Source organism: Diorhabda sublineata, chromosome 8 (genome assembly GCF_026230105.1).
Source record: "Diorhabda sublineata isolate icDioSubl1.1 chromosome 8, icDioSubl1.1, whole genome shotgun sequence".
NCBI lineage: Eukaryota > Metazoa > Arthropoda > Insecta > Coleoptera > Chrysomelidae > Diorhabda > Diorhabda sublineata.
This window is the reverse complement of record NC_079481.1, coordinates 4,532,075-4,553,076: the sequence shown is the minus strand read 5'-3', so window position 1 is coordinate 4,553,076 and position 21,002 is coordinate 4,532,075. Positions and strand designations below refer to the sequence as shown.

The 21,002-nt window shown below is 32.0% G+C and overlaps 2 protein-coding genes across 2 annotated transcripts in view; both read right to left on the bottom strand.

The window, feature by feature from the left end:
• Window positions 1-2,070: 2,070 nt before the first annotated feature.
• On the bottom strand, window positions 2,071-9,527 carry LOC130447504 (uncharacterized). The gene is made up of 5 exons (XM_056784362.1): window positions 9,407-9,527; window positions 9,100-9,326; window positions 8,846-9,044; window positions 6,754-7,323; window positions 2,071-2,599 (listed from the first exon to the last, which is right to left on the bottom strand). Exons 2-5 carry the CDS (start codon window positions 9,283-9,285, stop codon window positions 2,196-2,198), a joined length of 1,359 nt encoding a protein of 452 aa, XP_056640340.1. The 5' UTR covers window positions 9,286-9,326; window positions 9,407-9,527; the 3' UTR covers window positions 2,071-2,195.
• A 1,285-nt stretch (window positions 9,528-10,812) lies between these two features.
• LOC130447466 (anosmin-1) overlaps window positions 10,813-21,002 on the bottom strand; it is a 51,056-nt gene continuing 40,866 nt past the window's right edge. The window contains exons 5-7 of the mRNA XM_056784297.1: window positions 16,257-16,398; window positions 12,991-13,205; window positions 10,813-11,098 (exon numbers count right to left, since the gene is read on the bottom strand). Coding sequence (XP_056640275.1) covers window positions 10,931-11,098; window positions 12,991-13,205; window positions 16,257-16,398 — 525 coding nt within the window. The 3' untranslated portion in view covers window positions 10,813-10,930. The remainder of the gene's footprint in view (window positions 11,099-12,990; window positions 13,206-16,256; window positions 16,399-21,002) is intronic.

Sequence of the window (21,002 nt, the reverse complement as noted above, 5' to 3'; positions counted from 1 at the left end):
AACTTGATCTAGGGTCGAGTGGTTTTCCCTAAAACCCAATTGTTGGCCACAAATAAGTTTTTTATCTTTTTTATTGGTTTCAGTCTTTAAAGAAGATAGAGCTTCGAGGTGACAGATTGCAATGATATCGGCCTCTAGGATGTAATTTCATGATGAGGCCCTCCTGGTTTGGGGATCGTAATGACCTCTACAACTTTCCACATCTTAGGAACTTGCTTCAATTTGAATGATGCGTTGATAAGATTGGTAAATTTCACTATGGCCTTTTTTGGTAGTTGTTTTAAACTTTGCCAGTAATCAGATCAAAGCCAAGGAATTTTTTCGGATCAATGTTTGTTCTGATCACCTCATAGACTAGGTCTGATTTCAACAACTTCTGGTTCATTTCAATCTTCAGGATTCTTTTAGTAGTTTAGTACCTTTTTGATGCTATTTTTTTCGTTTTTCAAAAATGAGGTTCCTGATTTCGTTTGGATAATTATTTCCTTTTGTTTGCGAATAATTTCAGGAGACTTTTCCCATGCTGCTTATTGGAGATTTTACACAAATATTTTATTTTCTTTGTCTGTTTGTTCTTCTGTTCTTCTATTAAGTTTTTTTTGAGATTTTTATTATACGTATGTAATTATAAAAATAAAAAAATAAATTAATTTTCTGCGTAAAAGGGTTAAGAACATATGAAGAACTAACTAAAGAAATTAAAGTTTTTGTAAAAAATCTCTAACAAGAAGCAAGGGAACATTCCCGTAGGACAAATGGAAATAATTGTCCAAAAAAATCAGAAACCTTATTTTTGAAAAACGAAAAATCCATCATGTTAAAAATGAAGCTATTTAACTAATGATTCCAGGACAGATTATACACTTTGGAACGCTAAAAAACGACTGAAAAGACCTACATTACAAAATCCACCAATCAGAAATGCAGATACAATCTAAGCTCGGAACAACATTAAAAAAAAAATTCAGATTCGCAGAACACCTACAGACGACCTTCCAATCGAATGATGGAGAAGATCCTGAAGATTGGAATGAACCAGAACCAGAAGATGTTGAAATCTGATCTAATTTATGAGGTGATCAGAACAAACATACTGAACTTTACCAATCTTATCAACGCATCAATCAGATTGAAGCAAGTTACTATGATGTGGAAAGTTGCGGATGTCATTACGACCCCCAAACCAGGAGAGCCTCCTAGTTAGGTTACATCTTGCAGATCGTTTCCATTGCTACCTGTCATCTCGAAGTTCTATAAAAAACTACTTCTCCAGAGACTGAAGCCTGAAATTTCGCCGATGACACGGTAGTTATGGCCCCGAGAGATACCCACGAAGAGGCTGCTGAAAAGGTACAAAAATCCATTGACCAAATTAGCAACTGGACCAAGAGATGGCGTATCAAGTTGAATTAGATAGATAATTATGCTAATATAGCAAAATATCTGAGTATGACTCTCATCATAAGACTTCGCTAGAAATTCCATATAAAAAAGAAATGTACGTACGAAAATATGTATTGGATACTAGGACGAAGCAAATATTGAGACCTATTTGGAGTTGGGGTTGTGCAAATAAGACTAACATCTAAATTTTTCAACGATTTCAGAATAAGGTACTAACGAACATTATAGTTGCACCCTGGACTGTCGAAATAGTGACATCTATCGCGATCTTCAGATGGAGACTGTTAACCAAGTCACAACCAAATTTGCCAGTAGCCTTGAACATCGGCTGCTTCATCATGTGAACATCTGGGCAAACCAGCTCCTAAACAACACAAACATAACCAGAAGACATAAGAGGATTGGACCTTTCAAGTTGGCGAAATAATTATTTATAGTGCAGATAAGGTCCGCTAGTTTTTGAAAGTTAATCGATCTCTTCCTGATCAGCTTGTAATATCACAAAACATTCCTCCCTGGAAGTATTTATAAATAATAAAGTGTTAATAGGTTTCAGTCTCCGGAGACGATAACTTGGTCATCGAAACGCGAGTCCAGAAAGTGTGTTATGAGTGGTGGTGTAAGCAGTGTGTTCATTAGGAATTAGTTAATAGAAAAATAAAAGAATTTTGACTAAATAATAATTTAATACATGAATCAACAAATCAACACTTTCATAGAGTAATTTTATAATATAAATATTATGAAAAATTTATAAATATATCTACATTAACAATTACAAATGGAGAAAACTACGAAACGGGATTTTTATCATTAACTCCAGCATCTTCGACGGATTCGGCGAAAAATATATCCGGAGAAAATTTGGTATGTGACAATTTTTCCGGTTCATTTTTCGTTTTCGTCGGTTGCTGTATGAAACTAGTACCGTCGAAAGGTTTTTGCGGTATTTTTGGTTTAATTTCAGATGGTATTCCGATTTCGGGTTTCATCAATGCAGCGTGTACTGTTTGTAAACATTCCAAGTCGTTGTTTCTTTGAAAGAGGATACCTTTCGAAGACGAAAGTACGTCCATGTTACATAAACTATCTATTTCAATTTTATCGGTTCGTTCGGATTGATCTTTATTAAGGAGTCTAAGTTCCTGCATCTCACCTATTTTACCATCTTCGTCTATTACTTGGTATTGTAATCCTGTTGAAAATGTGTATTAGTCAAAAACAAATTATTTCCGTGGTGACAGGGAAAACAAAAGATTTCTAGAAATGATTGGGAAATTAATTTGAAGTTTCGATACAAGATACAAATAATGCTTAACATTTATGATAATAAATTTTCACAATCAGATGCAAATACTAGTCTTTCTATATTTGAGTAAAAAAGTTTTTGAAAAAAGGGACATATCCATTTGTACCATTCAGGTACCAATTTTCCACATTTCAAATGATAGTCCTAACAATAAATATCAACATTTCCGAAACAAAAATTTGATTATTTTCGAAAAATTCAATAAAAAAGACAAAACAAATGAAAATGGAGAACTGAACCAGCATGTAGTTCAGGAATCTCACTTTTGTAATCTTCACTAATGTTTGTTAAGAACATAATTCTCATGTTATTATTTTCTATTTTTATTTCATGAGCATTGCATCAAAGAAATATTTTTCCAGATTTATCCTTTTTGTTCAATGCGGTTCGTTTTTTAACGCTTATTATCAGCTTCACCTGTATGTCTGTTTTTTGTTTGTAACTCTCGTTTGGACTAAGAGCACGTGGGTTATTTAAACACGTTGAGCGCCGGTTTTTCTTATTCACGCAGATTAAAAATAAATTATGAGGTCAACGTTTTTCTACACCTGAAGTAGCAGTCGATACGTTTAAATCGCAGTTTTTGAAGGTACCTCAAACGGAATGGAATTAATGCTTCGACAATTGGTTTAAACGCATGCGAAAGTGATATTAACCTAGAATATTTTGATAAACTATAAAACCATATCCAATTATAAGTATTTATTTTTATTTTTCTATGCCAAAACTTAAATAGCAATTGTATTAATGAATATAGTTTAAAAAAAACTAAAAAACGCGCTTTTAAAACACATCAAACTAAAAAGCTTTTGAAATAATGAATGAGAAATATTAGTATTATTGTGAAAAAAGCGTGGGACTCTTTGTTCCATATTTCTCGTACATCGAGCGTCTCACAATTTTTTCACTCGTTGTTGTTTTAAGCTTATTTTAAAAATAATTTTTAGCTTCCCAGTTTTATGAGCTTTAAAAGCACCTCAAGCTTTAAAATGTCAGATTTGTTGTATGAATTTTTTTAAACTATATTTCTCTTTTTAGATTTTTCAATGATACCACCATCGTATAATGGCTATCAACATCTCGTCGAAACTTGTATCGAGCCAAACAAAATTTTGTTTTTGTTTTTACATACTGCAAGTAGGGTGTACGAGGATATATTGAAAAATTCTTAGCCTACTATAGAACCAAACAAAATTTCAATGTCAAAATATTTTATTACTCAACATATTCTCCTCTTAATTGGATACATTTGTTAAAGCGAACCTGCAACGTCTCTAGACCTTTAAAAAAAATGTTTCTTCTTGCTCTGTAAACCAGACCTCCACAGGTTTTATTACCTCCTCGTTGAAAGAAAATTTACGACCTTTTAAACTTTTTCTCAGTTGAGGAAAGAGATGATAGTCAGACGGAGCCAAATCTGGCGAATAAGGAGGGTGTTCTCGTAATTCAAACCGTAAATCACGAATTTTTTGGCATGGCAACATGAGATATGTGTGCAGGGGTGTTGTCCTGTAAAAACAAAACACCTTTGGATATCTTCCCGCGTCTTTTCTCTTTAATTTTTTCCCGTAGAGTGGTCAGTAATGTCGAATAGTAATCTCCAGTTATTTTTCTACCCTTATCCAAAAAATAAATCATGATTACTCCATGGCAATCTCAAAAAACTGAAGCAAGAACTCTTCCATCAGATTTTTGGACACGAAACTTCTTCGGTCTTGGAGAACCAGAGTGTCACCATTCCATCGATTATTGCTTTGTTTCTGGATCATGGAAATGTACCCAAGTCTCATCCATAGTAACAATTCGGTTTAAGAAGTCTACATCGTTTTAAAATTGAGCACAGATTGAACGCGATGCTTCTACCATTGCACGCTTTTGGTCAACATAAAAATTGATAAAAGTTTTTTCGAAGTTTTTTAAATATACGGACGTAGAAAAAATTTTGTATGATCTCGTGAGTAAAGTAACTTTTTTTCACTCGTAGGAATTACCGTCCCACTCGTGAAAAAAAGTATTACTTCACTCACTCGTTAGATAAATAACTATTATCTGTAAAAAAATAAATAATATTGAATTTCAACAATTTCAAAAGATATGCATATGAAGAAATAATATGCAATACTATTGAAATCAAACCCTCAAAAAAAGTTATATCTGAAAGTACTGGGTCGGATCCGATCTCACATTACCATGTACGAGTCTGAAATTGACCTTTCCCACGGAAGATTAAGCAATTATATGCAAAATGCAAAAAAATCTCCCCTAGGTTCCTCCTCACTCAAATAAATCCATTTATTTTTTTGACTGCCTCTAATTTATCCAAACTCGTAGGTAAATGCGCAAAAGGACTTTTAGACGCTCGCAGAGCTTCTTCTAATTCCTCTTGAAGTGATGCGGATGATGTATTAGCTTGTGCAGCAGTAGCTGCAATCATAGAAAGAGTCATCTTCGTTTAATGGTACTGTTGTATTAATCACTGCTTGGTCTGGTTATTTACAATACAATCGTGTGATTATATATTTAATTTCTTGACTTATCAGATATTTGCTTGGGAATTGGGAAGTCTCGTTGTCTTTCCATTGCTCCAAATTATCTTGATAATTAATCGGATTTCTTAAATATAACAGCGCCGCAGTCTTCTGAAAGAGGAGTTTTTAGGTCTTCTAGCTTTCGAATCATGAAACGTAATGTACGTTCTGCAGTTACTAAATCATTATACCGACGGAGTATTCTTCACAGGTTAGGATTTATAGACTTGTATGACATGACATATGAAATAGAAACCAGAAAGGAAATCAATAAAACGAAAAGGATGCTTCGGGTAGCCGAAATGAAAGCGCTCAGGACTATAGTGAGAAAAACAAGAGTGAATCGAATCAGGAACAATGTGGGGTGCAAGACATTGTAACATGGGGTAGACATAAAGAAAAAGATACTGGTACGCCCACGTAAGAAGAATGGAAAAGAGTAGACTGCCACGCATCGTACTTGAAGGGAAACCAATAGGGAAAAGAGAGCCCCGACGACCACCTAAGAGATGGGTGGACAGCTGGCAGTCCACCTCCCAGGAACTGATACAAAGGAACCTGCAAAATTAACAGATAATGAGATCTTAAGAATGAATAAGAGGAATTAATGTTCAAAGAACAATTTGGCCTAAGTATGAAGGTGAGACATTTAATAATATATTTTTTTTGAAAAGAGTTAGCCTCTAATACCTGATTTATCGATAAGTTGATATTCTAAATTTAATTTTCTATAATTGTCTAATTTTCTCTCGCAAATCATTGATGTACATAAAAATTTTTTATTTCAATATCAATAAAATTAATAACTCCTCAGATATTTTACAAAAAGAACATATTTTGTGTCAGTTTGTTCGCGGGTCGGATTAACCTTATCGGCGGGCTGAATACGGCCCGAGGGACGTACGATGGGCTCCGCTGATTTAACAGACAAACATTCTACATATAATGGGTTATGGTAGTAACATACAGGTATAAATGGAAGTCGAATTATTTCAGGAAAAAAATTCAATTTTGCCGCTTATACCCCAATATCAAAATTACTAGTTTTTTGTTCTCCCCTGTATACCGTTAGAAACACGAGTTTTCGGCAATACCTCGATATATATCAAAAATAAAAATATTTGAGAAATAAATAATAAAAAAATTTTTAACGCTTCTAAATTTTCTTGATTTTAAGTCTCTTCTGTTTTAAAATTAGTTTTTTTTTCAATAATATTTCTTAAAATTAAAAATTTAAAACTTAATTTTAATTAACGTCAATTTTTTATCAATCTTGCAAAAATTATTAGAAAAAAACTAATTTTAAAAAAGAAGAGACCTAAAATCAAGAACATTTAGAAACATTAATACATCAAAAGGTGTAAGAAATAAGAAATTAAAGAATAAATTTTTTGATATAGTACAGGTATATGAAACCAAACATTTGAGAATCTCAGCTATTAGTTAAAAAGAAGTACGTTTAAAATAATAGTACCTGAAATGGACAATTGCATTAATCATTTAAAAACTCACCATCTTTTTGAAAATTTTGTAACATTTCGTCGGTAACTGTTACAAAAGTGCCATCGTTTGTCCTAAACATAACCTCAACATTCGAATTATCCTGATTTTCTATAATTGTCTTAATCTTATCGGACGTCCAATTCTGTTCGCCATTTTGCAACATCAACTGAATTACATTCGATTTAGTTGAAGGTTCGACTGTGAAATTTCTATTTTCCGGTAAAACGATTTGTCCGTTCATATTCAGTTCGATGTATTCTTGAGTATCGGCAGTCGGTATAAAATTTTCTACGGTAGTTTCTGTGCAACTGTCTTCGATGATAAAAGTTGGCGGTTGCGGTGCGGCTCCTATTTCTTTTTTGAGGTTAGCTATTGCCAACCTACTGGCGAGGGCTTCCTTCAGGCACGCTTGTTGCTCGACTTCGATTCGTTTCGATTTCACTTTTTGTGGTTTGAGAATGTTGAAGGTTCCCGGTTTTAAGATTGAATTATTAGGAGGGCTATTGGTGTTGAAGGGATATGTGGAATATTTTGGTTTCTTCGAAATGAACTCTGGTTTCGGTAGGACGATGAAGTTATCTACAAAATGATGTATGTTCAAAATATGTTGAAGGTTATACTAATATGATGTCAAACTAAATATTGAAATTCATCCTAGATACTACATAAAACTTGTATGTATGGATTTTGGGTATATACTGCGACCCAAAGGATCTTATGTCTTTCCCTGTTGCCGCGACACTGAAGAACCGGGTGTTTCCTGATGATCCGTTAATCCCACTTTTTTTAAAAAGTCTAGAATGCGAGATGGCTGTAATTGCCAGAGATCATCGTCTTCTATTTATCATATGATGATCTCCTATTTCAATGGGCCCTCTCTAGATTGAACTGAACACTGAAACTGAAAAATGCTTGGTGCACTGCCTAGGCTTTCAGGGTATTCCAGTTCTGTATGCTGTTTTAGATCCATTCGTATATCATTTAATGGCATTTCTGTTTCAAAACACTAAGAAGGAACTTTTTAGAGTGATACAGTCTAGAAAAGCCTCTTCTGCATTTCTCTTCATTGAAAATCTCTGCCTTCCAATACCCATAATGGCTTCAAGGAGGTTACACCCTCACCTCTACAAGTTAGTTGCTTTATAATAAAGCCAATGGCGAGTTGTAACTAGTTTTTGCTTAGATCCGAATACTTTTCAAATCTAGTAGTATCAAAACTCTAAGAAGGAACGTGTTAGAGTGATACAGTCTAGAAAAGCCTCTTCTGCAATCCTCTTCATCAAAAATCTCTCTCTTTTAATATCCGTAATGGCTTCAAGGAGGCTAGACCCTCGCCTCTACAAGTTAGTTGCCTTGTAATTAAGCCAATGAAACGTCGTAGCTTGAAACACTGTAATCTAAGTAATTTTTGTACACAGCAGTATCAAAATTCCAGAGAACACGTATAATAGAATGACATGATTCTTGAGTTGAGTTTTATATGTTAAAATGTAAACCATATTGTTTGTTAAGGATCAAGATATCCAATTAAATTGAAAATTGATGCATTTAAAAAAATTAACTTACAAATTCCATTCAAATTTGAAATTATTTATTAAAAGGAAAAATTGTTTTATGTTTTTCATGTCAATATTAAACCCTCATATTTATTCTGATTTATGTATCATTTTAGAACAAAAATTTACCGCTTGTTGTGTCACAGACGTATTTAAATTTTATAATTGTTTTGATAAATGATCATTTATATAACAAAAGTATTTTTCTTTCGATATATGACCCTAAAAACTGTGAATAGAGTGAACTCATGCAATTGCACTTTTTCTTGAGTATTCTGACTGGTAACACCAAATGGGCTTAAAATAAATCAAAACAGACGATTTACTCACTGAGAAACTATGATTTTTAGAAACTGACTATTTAAATCATCCTGACACAAAATTATTTAGAAAAATCTAAAAACTAAGTGGCATATAATTTATAATAGAAATTTAAAATTTTGGAATAAAAATTTTTCCTTCAATGTTTATTTAAGTACAAAAAAATTAGTTTTTCCTATTATGATTATATAAAATAAAGATTTATTGCATATGATGTACTTTACCTGAGAATTGATAATTCATAGACAAGTTTTCGAAAAGTGGCATTTGAAACAATTTAGCAGCAGCAACAAAATATTTGAATAGTTCTTCATTCACAAAAGTTTCTCCACAGTAAATAAATTCAATAAGTGATCTTATGACTGTGAATTCACAACCAGATATCATTACTTGTTCTATAAACGGGTTCAGCTCTAATTCTGTCTATATTAAAAAAAAAAATTGAAACTTCAACGTAAATGGTATGTTCAATACTTACCCTAAAAAGAGGGCTCCCGGCAGCTAAAACCACTTTATGAGCGTGTAAAACGTGATTACCACAACATATAGTTATATCTACCAAACTTTGATGTTCCATTAGGGTGCATAACCCGTAGGAAGTATCATTTGAATGTTTTTCGGATTGAACGAAGTATTTTACTTTCAACTTATCGTTTTTATTCATTTTCTATAAACGAATTCTGTCAAATACTATCTTATTTTAACCTAAAAAATATTTTAAAATGAAACAAGAAGGCAAGGTAAGATATTTTTGAATTAATTTGATAATATATAATTAGAGATACCTTGTTAATAAAACAATGTAGTACAAAATAATCCCAGAAACTAGATTCTCAAAACTCTGACAAACTTTAACGTCGCGTCGAGTTAAGATGACAACGAACGTACAAAAAATTACTTTTGAACAAAAGGATTCAATTGGATACAAATCTTTATTTTTATTGGTCAGCTGATTGATCATATCGATTTAGAGGTGGGCAGGGATTTTAAGAAATTTCAGATATATTTTATATTTTTATCCCTAACATTTGTAAATAATAAAATTATAAATACTTATAAAATACAGAAATATAAGAACAGAAACACAAGATCTTTTGGGTAAAAATATATGCGTTTCATATAAATATAATATTTCAAATGATGAAAAGCTTCTAATTTTATCTAAAAGCTGTACTAGGCATGGTCGACAAATGCCATAGATAAAATTTATATACACTAAACAAACCCCGCGCTTCGCTTGTAAGTCTTTGACAATACGATAATGAATAACATAGAAGCCACTCAGTATGAAGAAAACTAAAGCAGTGTTTTATCAAACAAAAAACAATTATATTAACCACTTATAACAAAAATAGTCTTAATAGGTAGCCAGTGATGTTTCTTAATGATCTCAATTTTCATATAAATATCATTTTTTTCACTATACAGGACTTTCAGTTTATGGGAAACTTAAATCAACAGGTGCGTACCCTTAGGGGGGATGTGGCACCGGACCCCCTAGAATCAAAATATATAATATATATAAAAAAATCAAATAATTTATATCTTGATATATCAAGATATTATTAAAATATGTTTGTAATGTCAAATACTATCATATAAAAAGTGGTATAATCATTCATTTTTTTTTTAAATTTCAATAGATATACGCGTAGTATAAAGTGACACCATTCAGACAAAAGAAGCCCTGGATCCATAATGGTTCCGGTAATGAAGGAAAGTATTGTAGTGTAGAGTATTCCATACCCTCCTCAGACCCCTAGGAGTTTAATTGGACTTATATCTTGATCCCAGTGCAAAATTCTGGGCACGCCACTGCAATGCAAAATGTTATTGTTGAATATTCACTCAAAATATATCGATAACAACCATATTCATAGATTATATGAAATTATATGCATAGGATACACATAAAGAATTTTCTTATATTTTTTAAAATAACAATGTAAGTTGACTCATCCCAAAAAAGTACAAGGAGTCGTTATGACGTACTCCCACCTCTATGAAGTTATATGTATTAGAAATGATCTACGCTGTAGCGACATCTAGAGATTGGGGGTTTAAGTTATTGAAAATATACGAGTATTAGTGAAGGGGTCGCTACATAGATGGCAAAAGTGAACATATTCCGAAATAAATATGGTTAAATTATTTAATAAATCGCTTTGGGGTGGTTAAGTAAAAGAAAGTCTTTGATGTAATATTCTTTATTTAAAAGATAAGTAACACGTCTCTTAAAGTATTATGTATAGGTACATAAACAAATTATCACATTTAACATTATTTAACAACAAAGTCGTAACTTACATTTATGTACATCTAACTTTTTTATGGTTTTCTTTAAATTCGCTACATTTCGGCGTAGTAAAGGTTACAAAAGTGTTGTGTTTAGATTTAGCTTCATCTGGCCATACAATTTTGACGCTCACTTTGTATCGACAATTGAATTGAAGATCGATGAGATCAAAATAAGTATCCTGAAAAAAAAAATAAATAAATTAAGTATGCATGAACTTTGATTTTGATTAAATTCGGGAGAACCTTGTCAAAATTGAATTTTAAGAGAAAACTTCGATATTTCTTTATGAAAATTTATATGTTAATAAACTATTTTGTAAAGTAGTAAAGGCCGTCCGAAACGTCCTAAACATTTTTCGGCCGAGTGAAAAATTTTGGAATTTTTTTTTATGGTAGGTATTATGACTTATGACTAAAAATAAAGGTGATTATTTAGAATTGGGGCTCTAGGCAAAAATCGTTCCTAAAAATTTTTCACGCTCTGGGGTTGTTTCTGAGGGTACAAATAGTAAATTTAAGGCGGGGAAGACATATTATTTCCTTTATTTTAGACATTACATGGAACGACTAACATATAATAAATCAATGAAACCTAACCTAACCAATTCTAAATAATGGTACACTTTCACGGTCACCTGGTTTTTTGGCTCTAGAAAATCGAAAAATCGAAAAATGGATGGATTTTAATGATCTTGGTCTCAAAATGTTCCATTTTACGGCGGATTTATAAAAAAAATTAGTAGAAATAGCTGGAATGAAAATTTCTCATAGTTTTACTGTTTTAAATCGTAAAAAAAACAGTTTTGCAAAATAATCCTTTTCAAAAAATTATGGTAATTATACACATTTTTCGATTTTCTAGAGCCAACCTAACCTAACCTAACCAAAAAACCAGGTGACCGTGAAAGTGTATAATTACCAAAAGGTAATTATGTAAAATGGAACATTTTGAGACCAAGATCATTAAAATCCATCCATTTTTCGATTTTCTAGAGCCAAGAAACCAGGTGAACGTGAAAGTGTATAATTACCTAAATAATTACCACCTTGGTTAGGTTAGGTTAGGTTTCATTGATTTTTCATAGGTAAGTTGTACCATGTAATGTCTAAAATAATGTCTTCCCTGCCTTAAATTCACTATTTGTACCCTTATTCTAAATAATTACCGAAATAAAAAATTTCAGTGACAAAGTTTTTAATCATCCATCACATCACTACATATACAAAATGAAAGTACTGTAACGTTTTTCGTATACACTCTTTTTATACGTGGGATGAATTAATAAACATTGACTCTTACGTTCTTAATTTATTTACATACTATACACTATTTATAATAATTCACTTATAGATATCACATAAATAATTTCTGCGATTACTTTATACTAATTCAACTTTTTTATTACGACTATTTATTTAAAACTAAACTTCTGCTCTACATTATGTACTTAAATGCCTATATAAATAAATCTCTAGATTTAGAACAAAAAGAAACAAAACAAATGAATAAATAGACCTTCCTTGAAAATATACCGCTTGGTATAAAAAAATTGTTTACACTCAAATATCAAAAGAATCCCGCAATATGCGCGTTCACCAAATTTTAAAATTCCATTTGTAGGTGGACAGGGCCGGCCTAGGGACCCATTTCGCGAACTTGTTCGTAATAGTACATGGTTTAAGGAAGTTTTTCGAAAAATTTCAGCTCTTAACCTTTCTGTATTCGAAGTTGCCAAATACTAATATGAATATTTTTTTCATGTAAAAAATTTCTTTCAACTATTATAAACAATTTAATTATTTAAATCGTTATAAAGTTATACCCTAGTACGGATAGAAAAACTAGGTTTATGAATGAATTATTAAATAATAAATAGTATTTGGAGGGCAATACATAACTGTGAGAGAGCGGTGGAACCATAGTTATGATTACAGTTCTAATTTAAAAGCTGCTGCCAATATTTCTGATTGCAAAAGAAGGATTTTACCATAGACAACTTTTTTCATCCATTTCAATGTGTATTTATTTGATACTTAGGTTAACTAAAGAAAATCAAGATTCTGTACTTGCCTTTGTCATTGCGGCTACTTTTAAATGTTTGAAGGCATTCATTCGTCCATCACATGGTGTAGCCCACCATGTCACACTATATTTAGCATATTCTCTGGAGGGATTCCAGATGATTTTTGCCTTTAATTTACCCTTATTCCAGGTGAGTTTTTGCAATCGAAGACCCTCGATTTTGTACGTGTTCGATTTTCCTAGATCCAATGTGTTATCTTTTTCTAAAATTAATACAATAATGTCATTATAGTGTAATAATACGCAAGGAGTTTGGAGTAATGTAAACGGCGTATAGGCGAAAAGCTGGTCAAAGGCTATAAGTATCCACCAATTTTGATGAGCGCTCCAACTATTAATAATAAGTAAGTATACATTACTAATGGATGGGGGCTCGCAATACTGAATAAAGGAGCCACCAGGTACACAAATGACTCCGAGATAATTGGCTACCATCTTTCAAGTTGAAGTATTTGCTGTGTAGTACAGCCATGCTTTTTATTTTTAAGGAGTGAAAATAACCATTTACTCCAATATATTGAAAAGTAACGGATTAAAGTTGTGTTCAAATATAATAAATTTTGATTGTTTTGTATCGTAGCTTTAATATTTTGATATTTTACACCTCACCTACCCTTAAAAACAACCCCTATAACAAAGATTATTTAAAAAATGTGGTAAAAACATGAAATTTTTTTTATTTTGGATCGTAATAGGAGAATTGTTTTTCTTCAAGTATGAGAAATCTGACTCTCAATATTTTTAATAATGCAACCACCAAAAACCACCCCTCAGAATGGAAAAATTGCAAATTACTAAATGGAAGTAGTTATAGGGCTCAACATGTGAAATGATTGTTGTTTTTTTACAATTTGAGTAATATTTTTTATGTGTAACTACCCTTAAAAACTACCCTAATACAGTTATTTAAAAAACGGCTGAAAAAGTATGAAATCATTTTATTTTCGATTTTGAGTAGAAAAAATACATAATTTAAAAATAACTAACCTGATACATAAGTTTTTAATTCAATTCAACCCCTAAAAACTACCCCTTACCACATGTGGGAATCCAGATATATAAATACAAAGGGGACACAGCATGTATAAAAGAATAAATACTCCAAAAAGATCAAAATTTAGACGTTTCGTGATTTTCCAGTATTATCTCTAGGAAAATGTATTCGGTTTTTTAATAATAACTCGGCTGCACTTTTGCTTTTAGCATTCATCCATACATCATTTTGTAGGGAATTTCATAAACTACAAAACCATGAGAGTTGCAATCCTTCTATACCCTTTTTTTCAGAGAATTTTGATGTTAAAGTGTAAAAAAGACTTTCCCTCAGCATTGAAATCAATACTTTAAACGCTTTTATCTCGTTTAATTTTCAAGCTACGTGAGTTTAAAAATAAGCAAAATATTTAGTAAAATGAAAGCTAAATTTTAGTTACAAAAAAATTTTCTCGTTGATCCAATAGTTTGTGAGATTTTTGAAAAAATAACGTTTTTTTTAAAAAATCGAAAAAAAATTTAACATTAAACAACTTTTTTCAAAATATTCGTGTTCCAAGCCATTTAAACTTTTGGAACGTGTTGTTAGGGCTTGAACAAAGATAACTTTACATGGTCTACGATTAATTTTAATTTTGCAGCACATGGTGTCAAATTTACCGACATTTTTTTTTCAAATTCGAGTTACTTAACTTATTTCCATCATAACTCAATTAATTTTCATGCTAGACGGTTTTATGAAAGCTCATTCTGAAGGACTGTAAAAGTACTTCGAAATGGTTATTACAATTTTTTATGAACAATTGATCGTTTTTCCGTTATTTGAGTTCAAACCTCTGCATAAATTTACAAAAAAGAAAAAATTTGCGTTCAGTGACTCATAAATTTCTAAATATTATTTAAAAAATTCAATTTGAACTCACTAATTTCTTTGTTTTCTTGATATGCTTCAATTTTGAAATAATTTTTTCCAGAAAATACGCAATTTTCGAGTTTTTCATGAAAAAATGTTGAAAAACGTGTTTTTTTTTATTTTCAATCGCGAATAACTCAGAAATTATTTAGTTAAATAAAAAAACTCATTCCTCATTTTCTTCATAAAATTCATTCAATTCTCTATCGTTATTTTGAAATTTTATCTCCACCCCCGAGTAAGGGTAGCATTCACCGCTAGGGTAGAAGCATACATTGGCACTAAATCAGGTTTGTTATTTGCATCATTTTTGAGTTTCTGTCAAAATTTCAAACTAATCCATTAAGGTCTTTAAAATTGCGTGGTGATTTGCTTGGTTCACTGTACTAGTGACAGAATATGGTCAGATTATACTTAGTTAACGTCATAGAAACACATTTATTTGGAACTGCTAAGAATTTGGTTTAAATTTGCTGAAAGTGATTGCCAAAAAAATTTGAAAGTGTTCATCGGTGTGAGAACTTCGAAATTTATTTTCCGTGGAGTTCATTTTGGACAACGCTGTTTCTCAAATATATTTGTCAAGCAGTTTCTAATGATTTAAAAGAATATTTTCCTGGAAGTTCAATCGTATACATTCGAAGAGAATTACTTCTAAAGTCTGCGAATCTGTGTTTGAATTCTTATTTAATATCAACACTGAGAGTTTTATATTAATCGACCTCAATCTCTATTTTTAAATCAGAAAAGTGGTAGAAATCATTTACTTCCGAAAATCGTGACCAAGCTTACCTTTCAAGGTTAAGTTAGAGGGTCAGGTCTTTGGTATGTTTAAATATGAGTGAAAATTGAATATGTCACATTATCTTCTTCGCTAAGAAAACTTATCTGTTTTGATCAATTTTGAAAAGGAATGTTTATAAATCTTCGAAAGTGGCGAATAATATTTGTTAGATGCAATCATTGCTCAACCACCTAACTTTGTTCTGCAGTAGTAAATCATCCCATTATCTACCACGTCAATGCGAGCTTTCACAAATAAGTTCATACAAAAATGTTTTTGTACAGTCAAAACATCGAATTGATGTCAGTCCTGATTCGACAACCAATGATTCCTTCTTATTAACGCAGATCAAAATCAAGTTTTTCTACACCTGAAGAAGTGTTTTGGAGGTATTTCATTAAGAATGGAAAAAATGCTTCGACAATTGGTTCAAAAGCATGTATAAATGAATTGATCTTAATTGAGGATATTTTGAAAAGCAATAAAGCTGTATCCAATTATAAATATTTGTTTTTATTTGTCTATCTGAAAATTTAAGTATATTTCATATATGAGGATACTTGCCGTTCACAAAGTCCGTAGTATTGAGTACCAATCCAGATTTTTCTCCATTAAGTCGTTCTTTTCCATATTGTAAAATACCTTGCACTTGAAGAAAATATTGTGAATGAGGCTGAAGATCACGAAGCGTGAAGTGGGTAGTATTCTAAAACAAGAATGAAAGTATGATAAATAATTTGTTTGATAATAACTTCCAATTTATTTAATTATTGATAAACTTTTATTTATTTTCTTATGGACGGTTATATCTGCAGAAATTAGAATAATTACATACGTCGAAGAGAAATTGGTGAAAAGTGACATTTAACACAAGACTGAAAAAGTTAACGCAGCAGTTTTATAAACAACATTATTCTCATGAACCCAATGTACAATAAATTTAATGAAATATTTTAAAATTAACAATTTATTTTATATTATTTTTCTTTTCGCCAATTCTGAAGTTTTTATAGCAAATCTCTTTTGAGACTTCCTCGGTAAAACATTCCAAGAAGTATTTGCAACTCCTTCTGCGATATTTGGTGGCGTACATTTCATCCTCGTTCGGAAAATTAGAGTTGATATCCATGCCGCCACTTCTCCAAATTTTAGAATTCCATTGTAACCGGATAGAACGACTTCACAATCTATGTTGTGGACGAGTTCGTAACGTTACTAAAGAACAAAATTGTTTAGAGTTTTCACAGAGGCATCTACTCACAGTTTTATAAATTCTACAACTTGCTCAGTCACAGAAAAAAGATAACTGAACTGTGGCCAGAATTATTCGTTTCATAATATACAAGGCGACTTTAATTCATTTATCTGATATTTAAAAGGAATTAATGTTAAAAAAATAATTTTTTATGGTGTTATTTTATAAGATATATATAGGTAACTTATTTCTTCTTTCGGTCTTCTCTTACACCAACGAGAAGAGAGCTCGCTCTGTATATGGTCACGCTAACTTATTCCATAAAATGTAATTTAGTAGTTAATGTCGTATCAGTTTTGTCTCACGTCGTATTTCAATTTTATTGGGGACATAAGTGTCTTGTCGTCATATTATGTTTGAATTTAATTAAGTTTTATTTCTTGTTTTATCTTTTCATTCACGTCGATTCTTCGGAAGTGTAATTGTTGGAGTGGAATGAAGTGTTTTATAACTGGGTTTTTTTTGTTCATTATTGTTGTACACGGATTATACACAGTGAAACTAAAATGTGTTTAGGAGGTGATCACGTCAATCGAATTTTAGGTCTGTATGGTTGGGTTAGAAAAAGACTGCAGAGTAACATTTGTTAAAAGTGGCCATATGTTTCGAATTTTTGTCTACTCTCGTTGAGTAAATTTCTCGGAAAACGTACCAGGAAACGTCTCGGAAAACTCCTTATCTATCTCCATGATTTTAATATACGGACGCGGCGGTATAACAATGTTCAAGGCCCGTGGCAAATTAATCGGATTGGGCCCTTTTTTTCGCAATATAAAGTTGCTCAATCAACGATAAAGTTTTTTTTTTCGTTTCATAATAAATAGGATAAAGGAGGTATATAAAACGCTATTAAAATTATTGATTTTCTAGGAACTTTTAGTTTAATTGAATTTAAATTATAATTTTTGTGTTAGTACAAAATATTTTTTATTAATACTCCTTTTTTTCAGGATTTCTGTTCAGCAAAAGTGTTAATGACATCATTGAAGCTCAAATTTCGGGCTATGGAATGGTCAATGGATAGAATATCTAAGTTGCGTAACTTTTCTTGTCCCATAGAATTTCTTAAATAAGTTTTTATCAATTTTAGTTTTGAAAATTATCGTTCGATTTTAGCCGTGGTCATAGGAATGGTTAAAAATAACAAAAATGCAGTGCAGACTGTTTAAAAATATTCCATTGAATGTGAACATAGTTTTTATATATTCATAGGTATTCGAGAGCTCAATTTAGTTTTACCGGGATTTAGTTCCTGTTTAAATTTTTTGCAGTAGGATTCTAAAATTTTATAACCATGTCATCGCCGCACATAGATAGCAATTTTTCATGGACAGATCTAATCTTCCCTTTATTCGAAATTTGGAAATTAGTAGTAACGTAGCTGCAGGGGGGTCCACCGGGTTCAGCAAAATTTTTATAGTTGTCTATGGAACAAAAACAAAAAAGTTTAAGAACCAACTGTTTGAAACGACATGTTGCATTTGCTGGCAGTAACCTAAGTAGATATTTCAGAATCCCAATAAATCGATTCCGATTCGAAATATGACAATGGAGAAGCGACAGCTGTAAATGAATTTATTAATAAAAACTTTTTATTTTCCAATCGCTCCACCACGAAGTCGCCGTTGACAGTCGCGGGTATTCGGGATTCAGGAATTTACGATTGGGACAGACTTAGCCATGAAAACCTGTCACTGCTTCCTGGACTATTAGAAAAACTATTTTCTGCTTTGACAGTAGTTTCTTCAACTTCATATCGGCAAATTTAGAAGTAGATTACGAACGGTAGACGTGTACAAATACAAAATCTGAATTAAAACATTAAATTTACTTTTCTCTCTACTCTTTTCCAAGGAAGTTACAGACCAAGTTAGTTATGAACAAGATTATACGACTACCTCTACAATCAAATATTCTTTTCATATTATGGGCCATACCTCCATTTCACGTGTAATTCCTAAATATTGATTTTCATTGCTTCCATTAATGTTTTACGTAAATTGGTTGACTCCTGGTGTGTAATTTTAAATTCTATTCATTTCAATAAATGGATACATTGTGAAAAATTACAATTTCCATACAGATAAAAACATCTACTCGTCAAGACCGACAGTATAATAATAAAACCCGTAGATATAAAGATAAATAATATTGTAGATACAAACTTATCAGATTTTAGTTATATAAAAATGCCTTCAATTTTTTATTAAGTTTCTGAATGTTAGGACATATGAAATACGACTTTTTTGATGTACAAAAGATATCTCTTCCCACGCCAAAACCGTCACGTGCTTATTGATTTAAAAACTACCTTTACGTATGCATTTCATGGTCTATTTGGTAACTTTAACCACACAATGCCAATCTTAGACGAAAATATCACTTCCATACATCCATTATTTATCTATTCAGAAGTAAAAGACTGTAACTTTATAGCTTTAATAACTGTTGCTATAGCATTTTCTTGAGTAGGTACACTATTGTTGCGGCTTCTTATATAAAGTAATGTACCGTACGTGAACCAACTTCATTTCATAATTCGATATGGTGCAATCATCTACAAAGGTAAGTCTTTTTTTATTTAAATTTCAAGTAGTAGTTCTTTTCTTTTGTATATATGTATGTGGTACGGAGGAACATGAATAATTGGAAGGTTTTTATAACAATAAGTAATAAATTCGATCATTATAACATTATCTTCTCTATTGTAGTTGAGTTTATTTAAAAATTTTATTTAGAAGCTAATCAGTGATTTTATTTTGAAAAAAAATTTGAAAAAATTGAATAGATAGAACGATCAGTATAATTTAATGTTTGAAGATGATTTAATCCAAATGTTAGCAGCGGCTCCGCTTTAGATAGCCCATGCGCAAGGTCCAATTTTGGCACACTCTCTCCAATATATCGGCCGGAATTTCACTTCCAGTGCATCAATCGTTGCTGGTTTATCCCTGTAGACATTAGCCTTAACATGTCCCCTCAAGAAATAGTCCAAAGGCGTTAAATCACACGATTTAGGCGGCCAACTGTTCACTGAAGGTGGCTCTCAATTTGGCCATTGTTTCACGTGCCGTGTGGCATGTGGCACTGTCTTGTTGAAACCACATGACAGGAATATCTAATTCTTTCATTTTGGGCAAAAAAATCGTCAATCATCACACGGTAGCACTCGCCATTCACAGTAACGCTCCGACCATCGCTGCTTTTGTAGAAGTACGGCCCTATGATGCCACCGGCCCATAATCCACATTAAATAATGAGTTTTTCGGGACGCATTGGTAGCTCTGCCAATGCTTCTGGTTGGTCTTCACTCCAGATGCGGCAATTTTGCTTGTTGTATCTATTCAACCAGAAGTGAGCTTCGTCACTGAATATATTTTTCACATAAAAAAGTGGATCTTCCTTCTACTTTGCTAGCGCCCATTCACCAAATGTTAGACGTTGTGGGTGATCGTGTGGCCTCAATTCTTGCACCAGTTGTATTTTATAAGGTTTTACGCCCAAATCTTTTTGCAAAATTTTCCAAGTAGTGGAGTAACAGACCCAATTGGTGCGAATGGCGGCGAATCGACATTTCGCAGTCATCAGTAACACAGTCATAATATTTTCTTCGGTCTTCACTGTACGTTTGCGTGTTAGTGATTGAATGTCGAATAGTGTGAACTGCTTTCGAAATTTAGTCACAAGCTTCCGAATAGTTCCTTCAGTAGGCCGACCAGTTTGGTTAGGTCCATAAATTGGAAGATGTTAGCGATGCACTCTCTTAACCGAGTATGAATTTTGATAGTAAAATTCAATAATTTGCAAGCGTCGTTCGTTCGTAAGTCGATTCATCATTAAATTATAGACCAAACTGAAGAAATTTGACATTAACACAAGACAGGATTCACGCGCGATCTGTCAAAACCAGTGTTGCCAAAAAGATACCACCAAAAAAACTCCTTATATCTCGACTACCCTAGCTTGGTACTTTGCGCCAATCAAAAATAATGTTTATGAAAATACAATTTCTCACACTAGTGTCGTGTGAGTATAAAAAGTTTGTATTGAAGTCG

Excerpts from the sequence above, each read along its gene's own strand:
- LOC130447504 (XM_056784362.1), bottom strand. The coding sequence starts at position 9,285 with ATGAATAAAAACGATAAGTTGAAAGTAAAATACTTCGTTCAATCCGAA. Across the intron at positions 9,045-9,099 it reads CCGGGAGCCCTCTTTTTAGG|ACAGAATTAGAGCTGAACCC; the intron begins GTAAGTATTGAA and ends TTTTTAATATAG. Across the intron at positions 7,324-8,845 it reads TATGAATTATCAATTCTCAG|ATAACTTCATCGTCCTACCG; the intron begins GTAAAGTACATC and ends ATCATTTTGTAG.